This window comes from Papio anubis, chromosome 9, assembly GCF_008728515.1.
Source record: "Papio anubis isolate 15944 chromosome 9, Panubis1.0, whole genome shotgun sequence".
Classification (NCBI taxonomy): Eukaryota; Metazoa; Chordata; class Mammalia; order Primates; family Cercopithecidae; genus Papio; species Papio anubis.
In genome coordinates, this window is record NC_044984.1 from 59636406 (window position 1) to 59655268 (window position 18863).

At 34.6% G+C, this 18863-nt stretch overlaps 1 protein-coding gene across 2 annotated transcripts in view; it reads left to right on the forward strand.

Annotated features, from left to right (window-relative positions):
- The window catches only part of LEMD3 (LEM domain containing 3), a 79391-nt gene that overhangs the window by 56147 nt on the left and 4381 nt on the right, over window positions 1–18863 (forward strand). The window contains exons 5-10 of one of the 2 annotated variants that reach the window (XM_003906727.5): window positions 13362–13441; window positions 13530–13675; window positions 14827–14928; window positions 15056–15158; window positions 15821–15999; window positions 18312–18393. In XM_003906727.5, coding sequence (XP_003906776.1) covers window positions 13362–13441; window positions 13530–13675; window positions 14827–14928; window positions 15056–15158; window positions 15821–15999; window positions 18312–18393 — 692 coding nt within the window. Of the gene's footprint in view, window positions 1–13361; window positions 13442–13529; window positions 13676–14826; window positions 14929–15055; window positions 15159–15546; window positions 15721–15820; window positions 16000–18311; window positions 18394–18863 lie in introns of those variants that run through there. The other variant, XM_021922567.2, reaches the window with a different exon arrangement.

An 18863-nucleotide genomic window follows, 5' to 3' on the forward strand; every position in this document is an offset into this window, starting at 1 on the left:
GTTTCTTACATATCTTTTCTGTGGTTGTGGTTGTGTCCTCTCTGGATTTTTGTGTGTGAACTTCCAATTAGAGAAGTTTTGCTGTTTTATTTTCTCATAGTTTATTATCTTTTGATCCCTGGTATCTGTAGATTATCCCTGGTGTCTGTAGATTATCTGGAGCTGCCATAAGCTATCCAACTCTTTTGTTTGTTTGTTTTGAGACAGAGTCTCGATCTGTTGCCCAGGCTGGAGTGCAGTGGCATGATCTCAGCTCACTACAACCTCTGCCTCCCTGGTTCAAGCGATTCTCCTGCCTCAGCTTCCCAAGTAGCTGGAACTACAGGTGCCCGCCACCATGCCTGGCTAATTTTTTGTATTTTTAGTGGAGATGGGGTTTCACCATGTTAGCCAGGATGGTCTCGATCTCCTGAACTTGTGATCCACTCTCCCCGGCCTCCCAAAGTGCAGGGATTACAGGCGTGAGCCACTGTGCCCGGCCCAGCCCCTTTTTCTTCTTAGGGGCCCCCAGGTGTCAAGAGTATACTGAGTCCTGTCAGCATTTTGAATCAGGTGAGGCAGAAGACAGCCAGGCAACGCTCCCTGCCCCTGTGAAGTCAGAACTTTGGATGCATGTCTAACTTTTTTCCTCCTCAGGGAGAAGCCAGGAGTTGGGGTTTTTCTCAACTTTCTTATGCCGAGCTGGGGGTAGGGACAATGGTGAGTGAGTGCTGTTGCCTTTGTTCTTAGTAGTCCTTAACTTGGTATCTTTCAACTATTAGATTCAGACACGACAGAAACCAGTTGCCTCCAAAAGTTAGACCATTAGATGTATATTCTAGTCTTCTGTTTTCCTTCTGAGGGGGAAGCCATAAGTTGGCAGTTTCCTCTCTATTGCACTGCCCTGTAGGATGATGGGAGTGTCTGGGAAGTGAGTGACATGAATTTTCATAACAGCTTTGATACAGGTGGTTTTGTGCTTGCCTAGGTGCAGGAACCTTTTAACTAATTGCTGGATTTTTCTTAAATGGAATTGGTCCATGTATTTTTGTTGAATCAGTGTCTCATTGAGGGAAGGAGGGTCTGGGGCTTCCTATTCTGCCATCTTGCTGATGTCACTCCTCCATTTTTTAAAATTTTAAAATGTAGTATATGTTTTAAGGCTTTCAGCAAAGTTTTGGTAGTAATCTCCTGTGATACGCTTGTCAACAAAGAGAAATATTGACTGAGTTTTTAACTTAATGCATGACTTACATGTAGGTACCAAAAAGATCCTAAGACAGTTTAATAATGAGATTATATCTGGAGTCAAATTCTGGCACTGCCAGTAGAAGCTATTGCATTTTGGTAAAGTCTCTTTAACTTTTCTGAATCCGTTTCTTTGTGAGTGTGGGACTGCTGTTAATACCTGTCAAAGTTGTTGGGAGGCTTGAGTATGTAAAATGCCTAGCTCAGTGCCTGATGATTATAGTAGCTTCCCAATAAACTCAGTTTCTGTGTTTTCTAATTAAATCAGTGCCACTCTAGCGAGTAATCTCTAATAACATGCCACAGAAATTTTGCTTAAGGTTGTTTATTGTCTTTATTTTCAATTTTGACCTAGATGAGAGCATTAATGACAGTAAAATTTATGGACAGTGTAATAGCTAATAGACTAGACAGTTAAAGAATCAGAATTCAAAAAGATCTTGACTAAGAAGGAGTTATGATTATAGGGCTCAGTGTTATAGGATGGACGAATGTCAGGGTGCAGGCAAGAAAAGGGATTGGATTGAGGAGGCTAAAGGAGACATAGAATAAAATATTCCGTGAAGAAAGGCATAGTGGGAATCCAAAGCAAGCAAACTGTTCCTTATAAAATAATTGAATGGGTTTTTACTTCTAATAGTAGAACTGTCTTATCCCATTCAGTGTTTCTTTCCTATTTTCTTTTTGTTACGTAGTTAAACCTCTGAGATTTGATCTCTGAGAGGTAATACCACAGATCTGGGTTATGATTGGTCATAAATTCCTGGAGCAAGTTTCATTTGCTTTACAGAAGAATCCTGAGACTCTTAAGGCATATTAAATATAATTAATTCTTCCTTGGTATCTGGGGATTACTTCCAGGACCCCATGGACACAGAAATTTGTAGATGCTCAAGTCCTTTATATAAAATACTGTAGTATTTATGTATAACCTATGCATATCCTGCTATATACCTTAAATCTTCTCTAGATTACTGATAATACAATGTAAATGGTATGTAAATAGTTATTATTATACTGTATCATTTAGGGCAAGCTTGTTCAACTCGCAGCCCAGGACGGCTTTGAATGCGGCCTAACACAAATTTGTAAACTTTCTTAAAACATGAGAATTTTTGCGATTTTTTTTTTTTTTTTTGGCTCATCAGCTATTGTTAATGTATTTTATATGTGGCCCAAGACAATTCTTCCAATAGGGCCAAGGGAAGCCAAAAGATTGGACACCCCTGGTTTAGGGTATAATAAGGAAAAAGAAAAAAGGACTGTACAAGTTTAATGTAGACATAATCATCTGTTTTTTTCCCAAATATTTTTGATTCATGATAGACTATATTGACTCTATTCAGTATTTCAATCCATGGATGTGGAACCCATGGATAAAAGGACTGACTGTATTGTGTTTGAAGGACTGAAGAAATGGGATAGGGACTGGGGACAAGATAGGACCTGACTAGTAATTAAGGTAGAACTGAGGAGGAGGAGGGATTGGTGTAGAATTATTAACCTCTTTTTCACTTCTCCCAACCATTTTCTTGTAGCTGTGGGTCAGTAATAGTACATGTTAAAAAGAAGGGGCACAGACGTGGGGTTGGGGTAAGTCAAAGTCTAAGCCAGGCAGCAGTAGAGTATAAGATTAGTTCTACTAGAGACTGGCAGCAAAGAAGTTACTGGAAGCACCCTTGCATGAGTTAAGTTGGAAACTGCTTATATCTACTTAAAAAAAAAAGTTATTAATGAACTGTAACTTTTTTTGTTTTCTTCCTCTTCTTCTTCTTCTTATTTTTTGAAATGGAGTCTCGCTCTGTCGCTCAGGCTGGATTGCAGTGGCGCGATCTCAGCTCACTGCAAGCTCCGCCTTCGGGGTTCACGCCATTTTTCTGCCTCAGCCTCCCGAGTAGCTGGGACTACAGGCGCCCGCCACCACACCTGGCTAATTTTTTTTGTATTTTTAGTGGAGACAGGGTTTCACCGTGTTAGCCAGGATGGTCTCGATCTCCTGACCTCGTGATCCACCCGCCTTGGCATCCCAAAGTGCTGGGATTACAGGTGTGAGCCACTGCACCCAGCCACTTTTATTATTTTTAATTAACATAATTGTACATATTTATGGGGTATAGTGTGATATTTTGATACATGTATACAATGTGTAATGATCCAGTGGGGTAATTAGCATAGCCATCACCTCAAATATTTATAATTTCTTTGTGTTGGGAACATTCAAAAATCGCTCTTTTAGCTATTTGAAAATATATAATAAATTGTTGTTAATTATAGTTGCCTTGCAGTGTTGTAGAACACTAGAATTTATTCCTCCTACCTGGTTATAATTTTGTTTAACCAACCTCTGGCTACACCCCCTCCACCTGCCACTTTGCCACTTTCTAGCCTCTAGTAACCACTATTGTCTTCTCGCTCCCTGAGATCAACTTTTTAGCTTCCCCAAAGGTAAAATAAGCCAAGTTCTTAGTAGTCCTTAACTTGGACTTCTAACTCACTTGTCTTCTGCAAGTGAGAACATATGGTATTTGTCTTTCTGTGATTGGCTTATTTCACTTAACGTAATGTTCTTCAAGTGCATCTGTGTTGCTGTGAATCACATAATTTTGTTCTTTATTATGACTGAATAGTATTCCATTGTATATATACCACATTTTATTTATTCATCTGTTAATGAGCACTTAGGTTGATTCCATATTGTTGTTAATAATGTGGCAATAAATGAGAGTACAGATACCTCTTTCACTTACTGATTTCCTTTCCTTTGGATATATACCCAGTAGTGAGATTGCTGGATCATATGGTAGTTCTATTTTTAATTTTTTGTGGATCCACCATACTATTGTCTACAATGGCTGTACTGTACTTTTCCACCAACAGTGGATAAGAGTTCCCCTTTCTCTGCGTCCTCGCCAGCATTTGTTATTTTTTGTCTTTTTGATGCTAGCAATTCTAACTGGGGTGAGTGAATATCTCATTGTGGTTTTGATTTGCATTTCCTTGATGATTAGTATGTTGGGCATTTTTTCATATACCTGTTGGTTGTTTGTATGTCTTCTTTTAAGAGATGTCTGTTAAGCTCATTTGCCCATTGAGTTCCTTGTGTGTTCTGGATATCATTCCCTTGTCAGATGAATAGTTTGCAAATGTCTCCCATTCTACTAGTCGTCTCTTCACTCTGTTGCTGCCTTTGCTGTGCAGAATCTTTTATTTTGCTATAACCCCATTTATTTTTGCATTTGTGTCTTCTCCATAAAAACCTTTGTCCAGACTAATGTCCTGAAGCATTCCTCCTGTATTATCTTTTAGTATTTTCATAATTTTAGGTCTTAAATTATTTAATCCATTTTGAGTTGGTTTTTGTGTATGGTGAGAAATAAGGAGGCTGGTTTCATTCTGCCTGTTTTCACAGCACTGTTTAGTGAAGAGACTGTCCTCTCCCCAGTGAATGGTCTTGGCACCTATGTCAAAAATCAGTTGGCTGTAAATATGTAGATTTATTTCTGGGGTCTTTATTCTGTTCCGATGGTCTGTGTGTCTGCTTTTATGCCAGTACCATGCTGTTTTGCTTACTATAGCTTTGTAGTATATTTTGAGGTTTTATAGTGTGATGCATCCAGCTTTGTTCTTTTTGCTCAGGATTGCTTTGACTGTTCATAGTTCCATATGAACTTTAGAATTGTTTTCTTCTACTTATGTGAAGAATGTCAGTGGTATTGTGATAGGAATTGCATTGAATCTATAGATTATTTTTGGTAGTGTAGTTGTTTTCATAATCTTCTAATCGTGAACATGGGATGTCTTTTTTATTGGTGTTTTGTGGTTTTTCTTAGATATCTTTTACCTTCTTGATTAAATTTAATTGTAAGTATTTTATTCATTTATTTATTTTTGTAGCTATTGTGAGTAGAACTGCTCTCTTGATTTCTTTCTCTGCTAGTTTTTTGTTGGTATATGTTACTGATTTTGAGCATTGATTTTCTGCCTGCAAGTTTATTTAATTTGTTTATCAGTTCTAAGAGGTTTTTGGTGGAACTTTTAGGGTTTTCTACATTAACATCATGTCATCTGCACATAGGGACAATTTTTCTCCTTTCCAGTTTGGATGCCCTTTATTTCTTTTTCTTGCCTAATTGCTCTGGCTAGGACTTCCAATACTATGTTAAATAAGAGTGGTGAGAATGGGCACTGTTGTCTTATTCCATTTCCTATAGGGAAAGCTTTCAGCTTTTTCTCGTTCAGTATGCTGTTGGCTGTGGGTTTGCCATATATGGCCTTTATTGTGTCCTTCAGTACCTAGTTCGTTGAGAGTTATCATGAAGAGATGTTAAATTATATTAAATGCTTTTTCTCCAGTGAACTCTGTAGCCTTTAGAATATTTTTATGTCTTGAGTTATTTTATGTTTCATATTCGATTTTGTCTTATTTATTAGAATTTCTGTTGCATATTTTTATAAGATTGTGGATTAATTTAACTTCATTCTTAATTAAAGAATTATTTTATGTAAAATGTTAATACTCTTTTTATGTAGTTAGGCTTATGTATGTGTGTTTTTGTTACCTTTTCTTTTTGGAATCTCATTTTTCATGTTTTTCAAATGCTATAAAACCTGCTGTGGTTTGTCATCACCATAGACGCAGTTTGTACTGCCAAAAGCAAAACAGAGAGAGCTTTGGGCCGGGCGCGGTGGCTCAAGCCTGTAATCCCAGCACTTTGGGAGGCCGACAGCTGATCACAGGTCAGGAGGATCGAGACTATCCTGGCTAACATCACGGTGAAACCTCACCTCTATTAAGAAATACAAAAACTAGCCATGAAAGTGGCGGGCTCGGTAGTCCCAGCTACTCGGGAGGCTGAGGCCGAGAATGGCGTGGAACCCGGGAGGCGGAGCTTGCAGTGAGCTGAGATCCCGGGCCACTGCACTCCAGCCTGGCTACAGAGCCAGACTCCATCTCAAAAAAAAAAAAAAAAAAAACAGAGAGAGCTTTAAACAGGGGTTTTTCCCCCCAAAAATATAGTTTTAAGGTCTATATAAAAGTCTTAAAGTACTATTTTTAATAATGCTTATTTTTTCAACGTAAAATTAAGTAATACCGGGTAGTCACCGTGGCTCACACCTATAATCTCAGCACTTTGGGAGGCCAAGGCAGGAGGATCATGTGAGCCCAAGTGTTGCACACTAGACTGGGGAACAGAGTGGGATCTTGTTTCTACAAAAAAAAAAAAAATTTTAATAGCTAGGTGTGGTGGCACATGACTCTGTAGACCCTCTGTTGTCCCAGCTCCTCAGGAGGCTGAGGTGGGAGGATTACCTTGATTGTACCACTGCACTCCAGCCTGGTTGACAGAGTGAGATCCTGTCTCAAAAATAAAGAAATAAATAACACTCATTATTTAATTCATATGGAAAATGAAAGGAAAAAAAGCTTCAAATTCACTATCTAAGGATAACAACTGGCAAAATTTTGGTCCATTTTCCTCTAATTATTATAAATTTTTTTTTCTAAAGCTAATATTACTTTATTATAAATATTTTATACTATAAATATTCATGTGTCTTTCCCTTGAAATTATTGTGTGTATTTCAAAAACCACTGAACGATTTTTGAAAATGTTTTCTATCATTGAATATTTCATTATATGATTTTATTTTATTGGTTTGTGGTTTTTCAATATTATGAAATCACTCTAATCTTTGCATATAGTAATTTTCTAATATTTCTTAGGAAATAATCCTAAAAAGGAAATTACTTGTTCAAACAGCATGAACTTTTAAAAGTGCTTTTGACATATGTTGCTGTATTACTTCCCAATTTGAAATAACTGCTTTAGCACAATCTAGCCTTTATTTTATTTTATTTTGTCCATATTCTGGCATAAATATGGAGGAAACTCTTTACAAAGGTGTAACAAACAAGGATTATAATATCTATGTGGAGGGGCTTCTGCTTATGGAAAAAGAGATCTATTACATGTTTTAATATATTTGCACTGTAGTTTCACCAGCAACACATTTAATTTTTAGATTGAGGAATAAATAAAGCAAAGAATGTGTAGAGCCCCTACAGGTATAAGCTAATTTTTTCACAACTTCTAGTACATTTTAAGCACAATAAGTGTAGTAAATGTTTGATGGAGAAAATGAGTGAATAAGCCTCAGTAACATGTTTTTTGTTTTCTTGAATTTAATTATTTATGTTTAATTCTTACTTTATCCAGTTTTCTTCTTCAAAGGAAATTTAATAAACTTAATAACTAATTTAAATAATTTAAACACTATTTTTCTAACTACTCCAGTGCTGCTCTTGAGCTTTTTAAAAAACTCATTTTTGATATTGAAAGCTTATTTTAATTTGTGAAAAGTTAAGAGGTCCCTCTGGTGGAACATTTAAGAAATACATAGTTTATATTTCCATGAAAATACATGGTTGGTTTTTAAGTTAAATGGTAGTAACTTTGTATAACTTTTTATGGAATGATGTAATGAATGGGGGTTACGTTCCTAGGTTGCTTTCAAAACCTGCTTAACCTTTAACACAATGAATATGTTTAAGATTTGTGAAGAAAATAGGAAAGTAGACAGCTGCAAATGTGTCAAATTATGGGGCTGGATAGACTTTTATGGCCTAGAATGCTAATTACTGTTAATAAAACCTGTGTGGAAAAATGAGTGTTCTGAGAAGTGGAGTGAGGGGGAAATTTTATGATAATAATTAAAGTTTATAAAGTACAATGTGGTACTTTCTATATGTTAATTCTAATTTCAGAATGATCCAACAAGATAGATGGTATTAGACCAATTTCATAAAGAAACTAAACCATAGAGGGGCTAATAACTAGAGTATCCAGCTACTATGTGATGGAACTGGGAATAGAACCAGAGTACTTGCTCTTTTCTATATATTGTTCTGTCTCTTAGATGGATGGAGTGGATTCATAATCCTTAGCTCCAGCTATTGAGTGGGCAGTGAACTGATGCTATTAAGGGTTAGGATTGGAAAAGGTGGTCAAAGTAGATACATCTGAATAGGTGGCATATTTTCACTTGTCCCATTTAAGGTGGTACATATAGCTAATCTATAATGGAGCCAGCATCTGATCCTGGGTCCACTTGGTTCTAAAGACTATGTTTTTTTCTGTTTTTCTAGCAGGTGAAAGATCATACAATTCTTACTGAATCAGGAGTGATATCCTATTCAGCATTGTGGATTTTTGTGTGTTATATTTTAATTAAGTTTAAAAGGTGCCATCTGATGTATAGTGTATATCATCTCACAGTTCACTAGAATATTCACCAGCTGGAAAGCTGCATAGCTATTACTATGTAAATTATCAGTTTCATAAACTATCCATAATAGGTTTTTAGTCCTTGCTTGATTTCTGCCTATACCAGTGCCTTTTTCCCTTCTTACTAACTAAAGTTTTGTTGCCTTATTTAATGAAACAGTATTATTTTTGTACTTGGAAACTGTAGTCCAAGTTCAGAGCGTCTGATGTGGGTCTACACATTTTTGACCCATTATTTTGAAAATAACATTTGGGAGAGGTCATGGGGGTATGTGTGAGTACACACATGTGTTAGATTTAAGATTTGGGAAAATATACTTCAAATTTAGAAAGATTTACATGAAGCAGTCAGTGGTATACTGACTGAGCTCTTGCCTATAAGTAAATAGTAATAAACAATAGTAATAAAAGTTGTGCCTTAAAAATTAAAAACTTAGTTTCCTTCTGATTTTTGTCATCAGTTATTGGAAAATGTTTGTTTTATGATGCTGGAATGCCTTACCTCAGAGGTTAGCAAGCCATGGCTTATGGGCCAGATCCAGCCTGCCTGTTTTTGTATGGCTTGTGAGCTGTGGTTTTACAACAGTTTTAAAGCTTGGTTTTAAAAAAGAAAGAAATTTATATGGCTGCACAGCTTAAAGCGTTTACTCTCTGGCCCTTCACGGAAAAAAGAAAAAGTTGACCAACCCCTGCCGTACCCACAGCTTTCCAGGTGGCTACAAAAAGTGAATAATAAAACAGTTTAAACTGTTAAAATCAGGTATATGCTATGTATGCTACAGTATTAGCATCAACTATTTGGCACAAGCAAATAATTCAATTTTTGCGAAAATTCCATTTTCTAATACTTTAGAATGCTATATATATATATTTGTGGAAATAATGGCATATTTTAGACCTCAACAGCCTATTAAATCCTTAATGAGGTTTTAAATAATCAATTGTTTATTGAGAATGTGTACCCATAAAATGAACATTCCGTGGTTTCGTTGTATTCCAGATAGTGAGTGGATGTCAAGTGATATTAGCAAGGGAAAGGAAAACAGAAAAAGGGAAAATAACAACAGATTGTCTTTTCTTACCCTTGTTATTTTGTAACTAAGAGGTTTAAGGCCTTCATTCCTCCTCGTACTTAACTTTTTAGATCTGTGGGTGTCCTTGTTAATTTTTAAGGGATATTTGATGAGAACAGTAATATTTATAATGTCAGCCTCCTAAAATTTTTATATTTAAAATTTGCAACTAATAACCTTGGGAGTTTGTTTTTATGTTATCTGAAACTTATGTTTATAGTCTAGTCTTCGAAGACTAGATTAAACTTGTCCAGTAGTATATGTAGTAATGCAAAGCATGCCATGATACTAGGCAAATCATAGTAATACAAGCTGAACAGCATGTATATAAGTACAAGTAAATACAACATTTATTTCATTCATTTTTAATATATGCATGTATTTCAAGGGTACTATGTGACATCTGTGTCTTTGAAGAACCAAATGAACACAAAATCCTTTTTAAAAATGTATGGTAGTGACAACATTACAAAGAAAACTAAATGCAATAATGCTGTCTTCAGCTGCACTGATAACCTATATTAATCTTGCTTTGTAGATTTTCATTTATACACAAAGTGATTTCTAGTAGTAATTGAAACTAATTGCCTGAAATTATTTTGTGTAACTTTATTGCATATTTTAATACAATATTAAAGCGAATAAAAATCACTTGTATCCTTATTCTTATGCTACTTATATGAGTACATATATTTTTATAATTATAAATACAATTGGCGCTACGTATACATGGGTTTTGCACCCACGGATTTAACCAACCATGGATCAAAAATCTTTTTGGGAATAAAAAGAAAAAAAATACAATGGAAAAAATACAGATTTAAAAAATACAACTGTCTATATTCATTTACGTTACATTAGGTGTTATAAGTAATCTAGAAATGATTTAAAGTATAAGAATGATGTGCATAGGTTATATGCAAATTCTATGCAATTTTATGTCAGGAACTTGAACATCTGTGGATTTTGGTATCCATGGGGCATCCTGGAACCAATCCTCCATGAATACTGAGGTATGACTATATATATAAATTAAACGTAGTTTTATTTTTTTAAGCAGATAGCTATTTAGCTCTCATCATGATTATTTCTAAGTTCATAATATCATTGAAATGATCTCATATATAAACCTTTTTTCAATCATTAAATACATTGTCTGCAATTTTTTTGATATTTGTAAATGCTATAATAAACACCCAAGCTTAAAAAGACAGATGGCCTATAGTTATCTTCCCTATCTTAAAAATCCCAATAGTAGTTTCATGTAACGATACCTAACAAGGTTAGTTCTGCTTTATAAAACTTTGTATTACATTTGCAAATTTGATACATTAGAATAACTGATCAGTTTTATATTAGGAAGTAAACTATACTGATCAAATGAAAACCTTACAATTTCCAATGCTGCTGAAGAATTTGTTGATAAAATACAATAGGGCACTTCTTAGAAGAATCTCTTTTTAAGAGAGATTTTAATGACTTTTTATTTCTGTGTTTAGAAATTCATTTTTTCCTCTATGAGCCAGGCACGGTGGCTCATGCCTGTAATTCCAGCACTTTGGGAGGCCGAGGCAGGCAGATCACTTGAGGCCAGCAGTTTGAGACCAGCCGGGCCGACAGGGTGAAACCCTGTCTCTGCTACTACTAAAAATACAGTGATTAGCTGGGTGTGGTGGCACATGCCTGTAATAGCCCAGTTACCTGGGAGACTGAGGCACAAGACTCTGCTTGAGCCCTGGAGACAGAGGTTGCAGTGAAGCAAGATCGCACCACTGCACTCCAGCCTCGTTGACAAGAGTGAGACTCCGTCTCAGAAAAAAAATAAATAAATAAATTCATTTTTTGGTTAAAAAGGACATAAAGACATACTAATAATACAAACTCCATGAACATAGGGAATTTTCACTGTGTTGTTTATGCTGCACCTCTAGTTTCTAAAATAGTACTTGGCACATGGTAAAGGTGTTTATAGCAGTATTATATTTGATAAATTCTAAAAATTGGATATACTCTAAATGTTCATTAATAAGGGGTTGATTAAAAGTGTAGAATAATCATACAATGGTATACTATTTTGTTGAAAAAATAGGATTTTTTCTATGTATACTGACATTGACACAATATTTTGTTCCATTAAAAAAAGCAAATAGAACAATAGTATGTGTAGTATGATACCACATTTATTTTTACTATTTTAATTTAAAAATACTCTACCCACACAGAGCAGTTCTTAAACTTTTTGGTTCCCTGTAATTACTGAGGACTCTCTGGCTTTTGTTTGTGGGAGATATATTTTTATATGTTTTTGTTTATATTAGAAAGATATATTTACTTTCTAATGGTACATATGTATTACAAATACATGTTTATATTAAAAATTAAAACTGAAAAAAATTTATGTATTTAGAATAAGAAAAATGAATCTATTATATGTTAACATAATGTATTTTTATGAAAAGTGACTTTTCCAGAATGAAAACATTCAATGAGAACAGTGGCATTGTTATATATTTTATAAATCTCTTAAATTTGTAGCTTAATAAAAGGAGACTGGATTCTTATCTGCTTCTGTATTCAACCTGTCATGATGTTTTAGTTAAAGTACGTCATTAAAATCCAGCCTCACATTGATATGTAGTCAAAACATTGGAAAGTATTTTAGTTGCCTTTTCAGATAATTGTAGATAGATACTCTTCTTTGATATGACACCAAACCTCTATAAGTAGTAGTTTCTTAAATGTTAGTTGCAATGTGGAATGTCAAACTGTATCAGTGAACTTTTTGTACTCTCGTCTCATAAAATCCTTTTGTTTATTTTGTACTTTGAATGGATCTTTTACCTATGCATGATGTTATATGCGTGATTGGTTTTTATAAAAATCAGAATTTTTCAAATGCATTGGTCACATTTCATTATTCCATATCGAAAAACTGCATTTGTGAATGTTACACAAATCTCATTGGAAAGGTCTTCAAGTATTGTGAAGTTGTCCAGATCACAAAGATGAATGCTAGTTTTTCAAAATTCTACTTTTTACTTGAATGCTCAAATCTTATAATTGGTAACCCAGTCAGTTTTTCTTTACTTGATAGGCTTACTGCTTTTATGTGTTGAGAATATGTGTGTGAAACATCCATATCTGGAAGAGTTTGCCATTTCTTCATTTGTAAATAGTATTGCATTTTAAAAAGTGGTGAATTCACTCCTATGATGGCACTGATAAACTAATGATAATAAAGAACTTCCAAGCCCGGCGCAGTGGCTCATGCTTGTAGTCCCAGCACTTTGGGAGTCCAAGGCTGGCGGATCACTTGAGGTCAGGAGTTTAAGTCCAACCTGGCCAACATGGTGAAACTTCGTCTCTCCAAAAGTACGAAAAGAAAAAAAAAAAAATTAGCCCGGCCTGGTAGCTGACGCTTGTAATCCCAACTACTTGGGAGGCTGAGGCAGGAGAATCGCTTGAACCCAGGAGGCAGAGGCTGCAGTGAGCCAAGATTGTTCCACTGCACTCCAGCCTGAGTGAGAGAGACTCAGTTCCCAAATATGTAAAATTAAAAACAAAAAAAGCAAAATATTCACACTGATTATATTGGAGTAGTGGGAAAATGCTAACTTTTTTTTTCTTTTTTCTCATTCTTTTTAAATTTTCAGTAATGAATATTTTATGTTATGTAGTTAAAATAAAATGTTATATAGAGTGTGTTATAAGGGATACCTTACAGAGAGTCGAATGTAGATTAAGAATAGTTATTTTTCTCTATTTTTGTTGTTAGGATTTAGGTCCTGAATATGAAGGTATATTTAACACTTCATTGCAGTGGATCTTAGAAAATGGAAAAGATGTTGGAATAAGGTAAAGGATCTGATTTCCACTTTGACCATTTTGTACTGGGAGAAGTGATTTTGACTTTAAATTCTACCTTACTTATTTTTAAAAATAGGTGTGTTGGTTTTGGCCCTGAGGAAGAATTGACAAATATAACTGATGTGCAGTTTTTACAGTCCACAAGACCACTGATGTCTTTTTGGTGTCGTTTTCGACGTGCTTTTGTTACTGTAACTCACAGATTATTGTTGTTATGCTTAGGTAAGTTGTAAAGGTAAGAAAGGAGATAAATTGCAGTCTGAATTTTTGTGTGTATTTCACTAAATGCCAGAGTTGAGAATTCATTTTTGTGATTGTTGCCACATAAGTCACAGCTAGATGTCTTCTCTAAATATAATAAAAATAATGTCAGGATCATTCTAAGGGCTTAGAAAACAGTAATATAAGGAGAGGTAGGAATAAAACTTTGTCATAAGACTGTCACAAAAAAAACAAGTGTGGTCAGTGTATACATAGAAATCTACTTTAGAAAGTAGAATTGAAAAATATAAAAATTGAGCTTATTTTTAAATAATAGTGTTATAAATTAAGTTTATTGAAATTATGTTTAGTTTTTAAAATGTCATTTACCTAAATTAAAATTTTTATCATTTTAAAATTGATAATAGGGATTTAGGTGATAGGTTTTTTTTTTTATTATTTCTTTCTTTCTTCTTTAAAAATAATTCATTTTGGCCAGCTTTAGTGGCTCACACCTGTAATCGCAGCACTTTGGGAGACTGAGGCAGGAGGATTACTTGCACTCAGGAATTTAAGACCAGCCTGGGTAACATAGTGAGACCCTACCTCTACAAAAAATTTTAAAAATTAGACAGGCATAGTGGCATGTGCCTGTAGTCCCAGCTACTTGGGAAGCTGAGGTAGGAGGATTTCTTGAGCCCAGGAGTTGGAGGCTGCAGTTAGCCATGATTGTACCACTGCCCTCCAGCCTGGATGACAGAGCAAGACCCTATCTCAAAAACAACAACAACAAAAGAAAAATTCATTTTCTTTTTTAAGATGATTTTTGTAAGATTTAGTATGTTTAGTCTTACGAGATTCACTTTTCTAGTCATTTTATGCTGCAAAGGAAAAAAGTTTGTGAAACATAGTTATATTTAATTTTTTTTAAACAGTAGTTAGAATTTAAATGTTCACTTGTCAAGGTAATGGAAGAAATGCTTTTTTCTAGAAAGAAGTGAAACTTTGGAAAATGTTCAGCATTAAATTTTTTTATGTAGTTTTAATCGTATAGCTAATTCAGCCATCTGTCTTGAAGATTCATTCCATTGTGGCAGTTAAAATAATCACTGCAATATTATTGAGTGATATTGACCACAATTTTTAAAACACAAAGTATATTAATATTACAGGTGTAGTGATGGTTTGTGTCGTTCTGCGTTACATGAAATATCGATGGACAAAAGAAGAGGAAGAAACAAGGCAGATGTATGATATGGTGGTGAAGATTATAGGTATGGTATTTCTAAGAATCTCAACTATTTCTAAGAATCTCAACTATTTCTGCAAGAGTCATTGTGTGATTAAACTACAACATTATGTCAAGTGATTGATTCCTTTGTAAATTTTATTTATTTTTAGATGTTTTACGAAGTCATAATGAAGCCTGCCAGGAAAACAAAGATTTACAGCCTTACATGCCTATTCCACATGTACGCGATTCCTTAATACAGCCTCATGACAGGTGTGTTCAAAGCATTATGAGTTCAAGTAAATCAGAAAATATGGGTGCTTTCTGCAGTATTGAAAATCATATTGAGAGCTGTGACCCTTCTCAACTAGACTGACTTACTGCACAGGTTTTGTTTTGTTTGTACTTTATACTCTCTTTCTAAATTCTCTTCTATTATTCTCCTGATTTTGAGTGACACCTGGATTTCTAAGTCATTCTCATTCCTAGGCATTCTTGATTCTGTGTTGTTAGTCTCCATCTTATTTCCTTTAATTTCATATTGATAAAGAAATAGATGATAGCCAGTGGCTGGTGTTTTACTAATGTTTATTAAGTACTAACTTTATTATTAATGAAGCTTTTAAAGTAAAAACTAAATACAACTTTTTGAAAATAATAGATAATTCCATATCCTGAAGCAGCATCTTGACCCTAGCAGCACATAATCGCCAGTGGAGCTTTGGGGGAAAAAAAATACAGATGTTTGTGCTCTAGCTCTGGAAATTGAAACTCAGTAAATCTGAGATGAGGTATAGGCATCTAAATCTTCTTTGAACAAACTCCATGAGTAGTGGTAAGAACAGCTAGAGTTAACATTACCTCAGATACTAATATTTCAAAAAGATGACATAAGCCAAGATGATAGTAAATTTGCCATTTTGTCCACTTGATAGGAAAAAAATGAAGAAAGTCTGGGATAGAGCTGTTGACTTCCTTGCTGCTAATGAGTCTAGAGTTCGCACAGAAACACGAAGAATAGGTGGTGCAGATTTTCTGGTTTGGCGGTGGATCCAGCCTTCTGCATCCTGTGACAAAATATTAGTTATACCTTCTAAAGTATGGCAAGGTCAAGGTATGTATTTGTAAACATCAAAAAAGTAATATTCTTCCAATTTTTCAAAATGACAAAAATGTGTTAAGTGAAACAGTACAATTCAAAGATGTATGAAGGCAAAGCTGTCTTTCTGGTTCCATTTCATAGAAGGAATCAGTGTTAGCTTCTTAAGTATCCTTCCACACTTTTGTCCTTGCTAATGCAAACATAAATGGTTTATCTTTAATAAAGATGAATATCCTTGAATCTTGCCTATTTCACTTAAAGCAACTTAGTATTATATATATTAACTGCATTCTTTTCATCTAATTTCTTTATGTAAATAACACATAATTTATGTTATATATACAGTATAATATATATAACTTGTATGTATATAAGTGAAGTTATAACTTTTTAACTGCTCTTTTTTTTCCCAATTTTTGCCTGCCTCCTCTTACTAAGACCTTTCTATTTATATATCCGTCCTGCCAAGTAACTTTTGTGGGTATCTTTCTATATTTTTCTTAATGCTTACATAGTTTCAAAAACATGTATAAATAAGGAAGGGATAAGTTTGTAGGGGGTTTTGAAGATTGGCTGCCATATGTACCCAAACCTTTGCTACACAGAAAAGCAGAAAACAGTGCATCAGAAGATTATGACTTTTTCCTATAAAAGTATGTCAATATTTGCTAAACACAGTATTTGTGGAAAAGGTAAGTAAGTTGTTTTGGACATGCAATACAAAGTCCAGTCATTCCTTTTTTATTCTCCAATTAAATTTCGCTTTGAAAAAGCTTGAAAAAGAGGCTTCTTTAAACATGGCATAAAAGTGATGGTCTGTCAGGGTAAATAGCTAAAGCATCCAGGGCTTAATACCTGGGTGATGGGTTTGAGTTGATAGGTGCAGCAAACCACTATGTCACACGTTTACCTGTGTAACAAATCTACATGTCCTGTACATACATCCCAGAACTTAAATTAAAAAATGATGCTTTGATGTTGCCAACGATTATACTATTTCCTCTAAATGATGCATGCATTTCAGTTTCCCTATAAACTGAAAATAGAGAATTCCTTATTTTACTTGACCTCTTAACAGTGTTTGACAGTTCAGCCCTCCTTGAAACTTTCTTCATTGGGATTTGGGGATGCCACTTTCTTCTTTTTTTTTTTTTTTCCTCCTACCTCAGACTTTTCTTCAGTCCTTTTCTAGATTATCCTCTTTTTCTTCACCTCTAGGTGTTAGAGTTTCTCAAGGCCATCTTTTTTTTCCCACTGTGCCATCTCTTCCTAGATGATCATCTTGCTGTGACTTAATTTACCATATTGGGATAACTCCCCAATTTTTTATTTTGAATGAAGTCTGGTTTTCAGATTTTTGTACCAAACTATATATTTCTCTACTAGGAGGTGGGCACCACAGATTCAACATGTACACCAGCCTGATCTCTCCAGTGTTCCTAGTCTAGTTAATGATACCTTTTCTGAGTTGATTCTGCATAAACTTAGGGGTAATTCTTAATCTCTCCTTTATCCCTCTTTGTCCAATCTTTCAACAGGTCATGTCATGTCTACTTCATAATATGCCCTGATTCTATCCACTTGTCACCTGCACTGTTGGCCTGTCTTACCCACATCATTATCCTCTCCTTCTTAGACAACTATAATATAATAATAACCTTCTAACTGGTCACCTTGCATTCACTTCTGCTTTTACCTGAGTCTCCACATAACAATGTATTTTAAAATTTGTAGTTTTAAAAGACAGATCTCATGCTCTTCTCCTTAAAAACACTTGAGTGGCTTTCTATTACTCTTACGATAATGCCCAAATACTTTTTTGTAGCCTACATCATCTTAAATAATCTGACATCTTCTGTAGATTTATCTTTCTATTCTTACTACTCCAGCCACATTTGCTCCTTCTTGCCCCAGGAGCTGTGTACAAGCAGTCACCTCTGCTTGAAATTTTCCTTTACATACTTCTTTTCACCCTGCTAATTTTTACTCTTCAGTTCCCACATAAATGTCACTTTTTCAGGGAACTTTTATTTTCTCATATGAGGTTAAGTTACTTTTAAAAAGCTGTCTATACTTTCCTTTCTTAGGACTTAATAATCACAGTGGTACTTTCTTGCATGACACTCTTTATCATTTGTCTCTCCCATTAAACTGTAAACTCTTTGATAGCAATGACTATCTGTCTTATTCACCTTAACATCTAACCAGGGGTCTGGCTCCTAGTAAAAGCATGCAGTGAATATTTTTTGAATGAACTGAATAAGTGAATACCTTTCAACAAATTGGAACAATGACAAATAGTAAATCTAACTTGTTTTTTGTAGCATTTCATTTAGATAGAAGAAATTCACCGCCAAATAGTTTGACACCGTGTCTAAAGATTCGGAATATGTTTGATCCCGTTATGTAAGTATTATGATCAGGGGTACATGTAACTCTTATTCTGAATATTTGGCTGGAAAATGCATGATATTCTCATAATGGTGTGTCTGTAATTGATAATGTTTTTCTTCTGAATCTCTACTACAGAAACATTATGTTTTTCTCTTTCATTAAATTCCAAGCAAAGATTTGGCCAAAGGACACTAATGTATAAAGATTTGTAACACTTTTATAAATCTTTGTATTCCCTATGAATCCTCATAACAGATAAATAGATAAATGCTTGAGGCAAATTAATGACTCATGTCATTATACATGACTGTCAATATTTTTGCCTCAGTAGAAAATATAGATGAAAAAATCACTGCTTCTTAAAAATTTCAAATCTCAAATTGTAAAACGTTTCCTGTAAAGATGTATACACCTGCTTCTCTACAAAGTCCTGTCTCCACTTGTCAATGTAATATTTGAAGAACTTCTCAGACTTTATAATT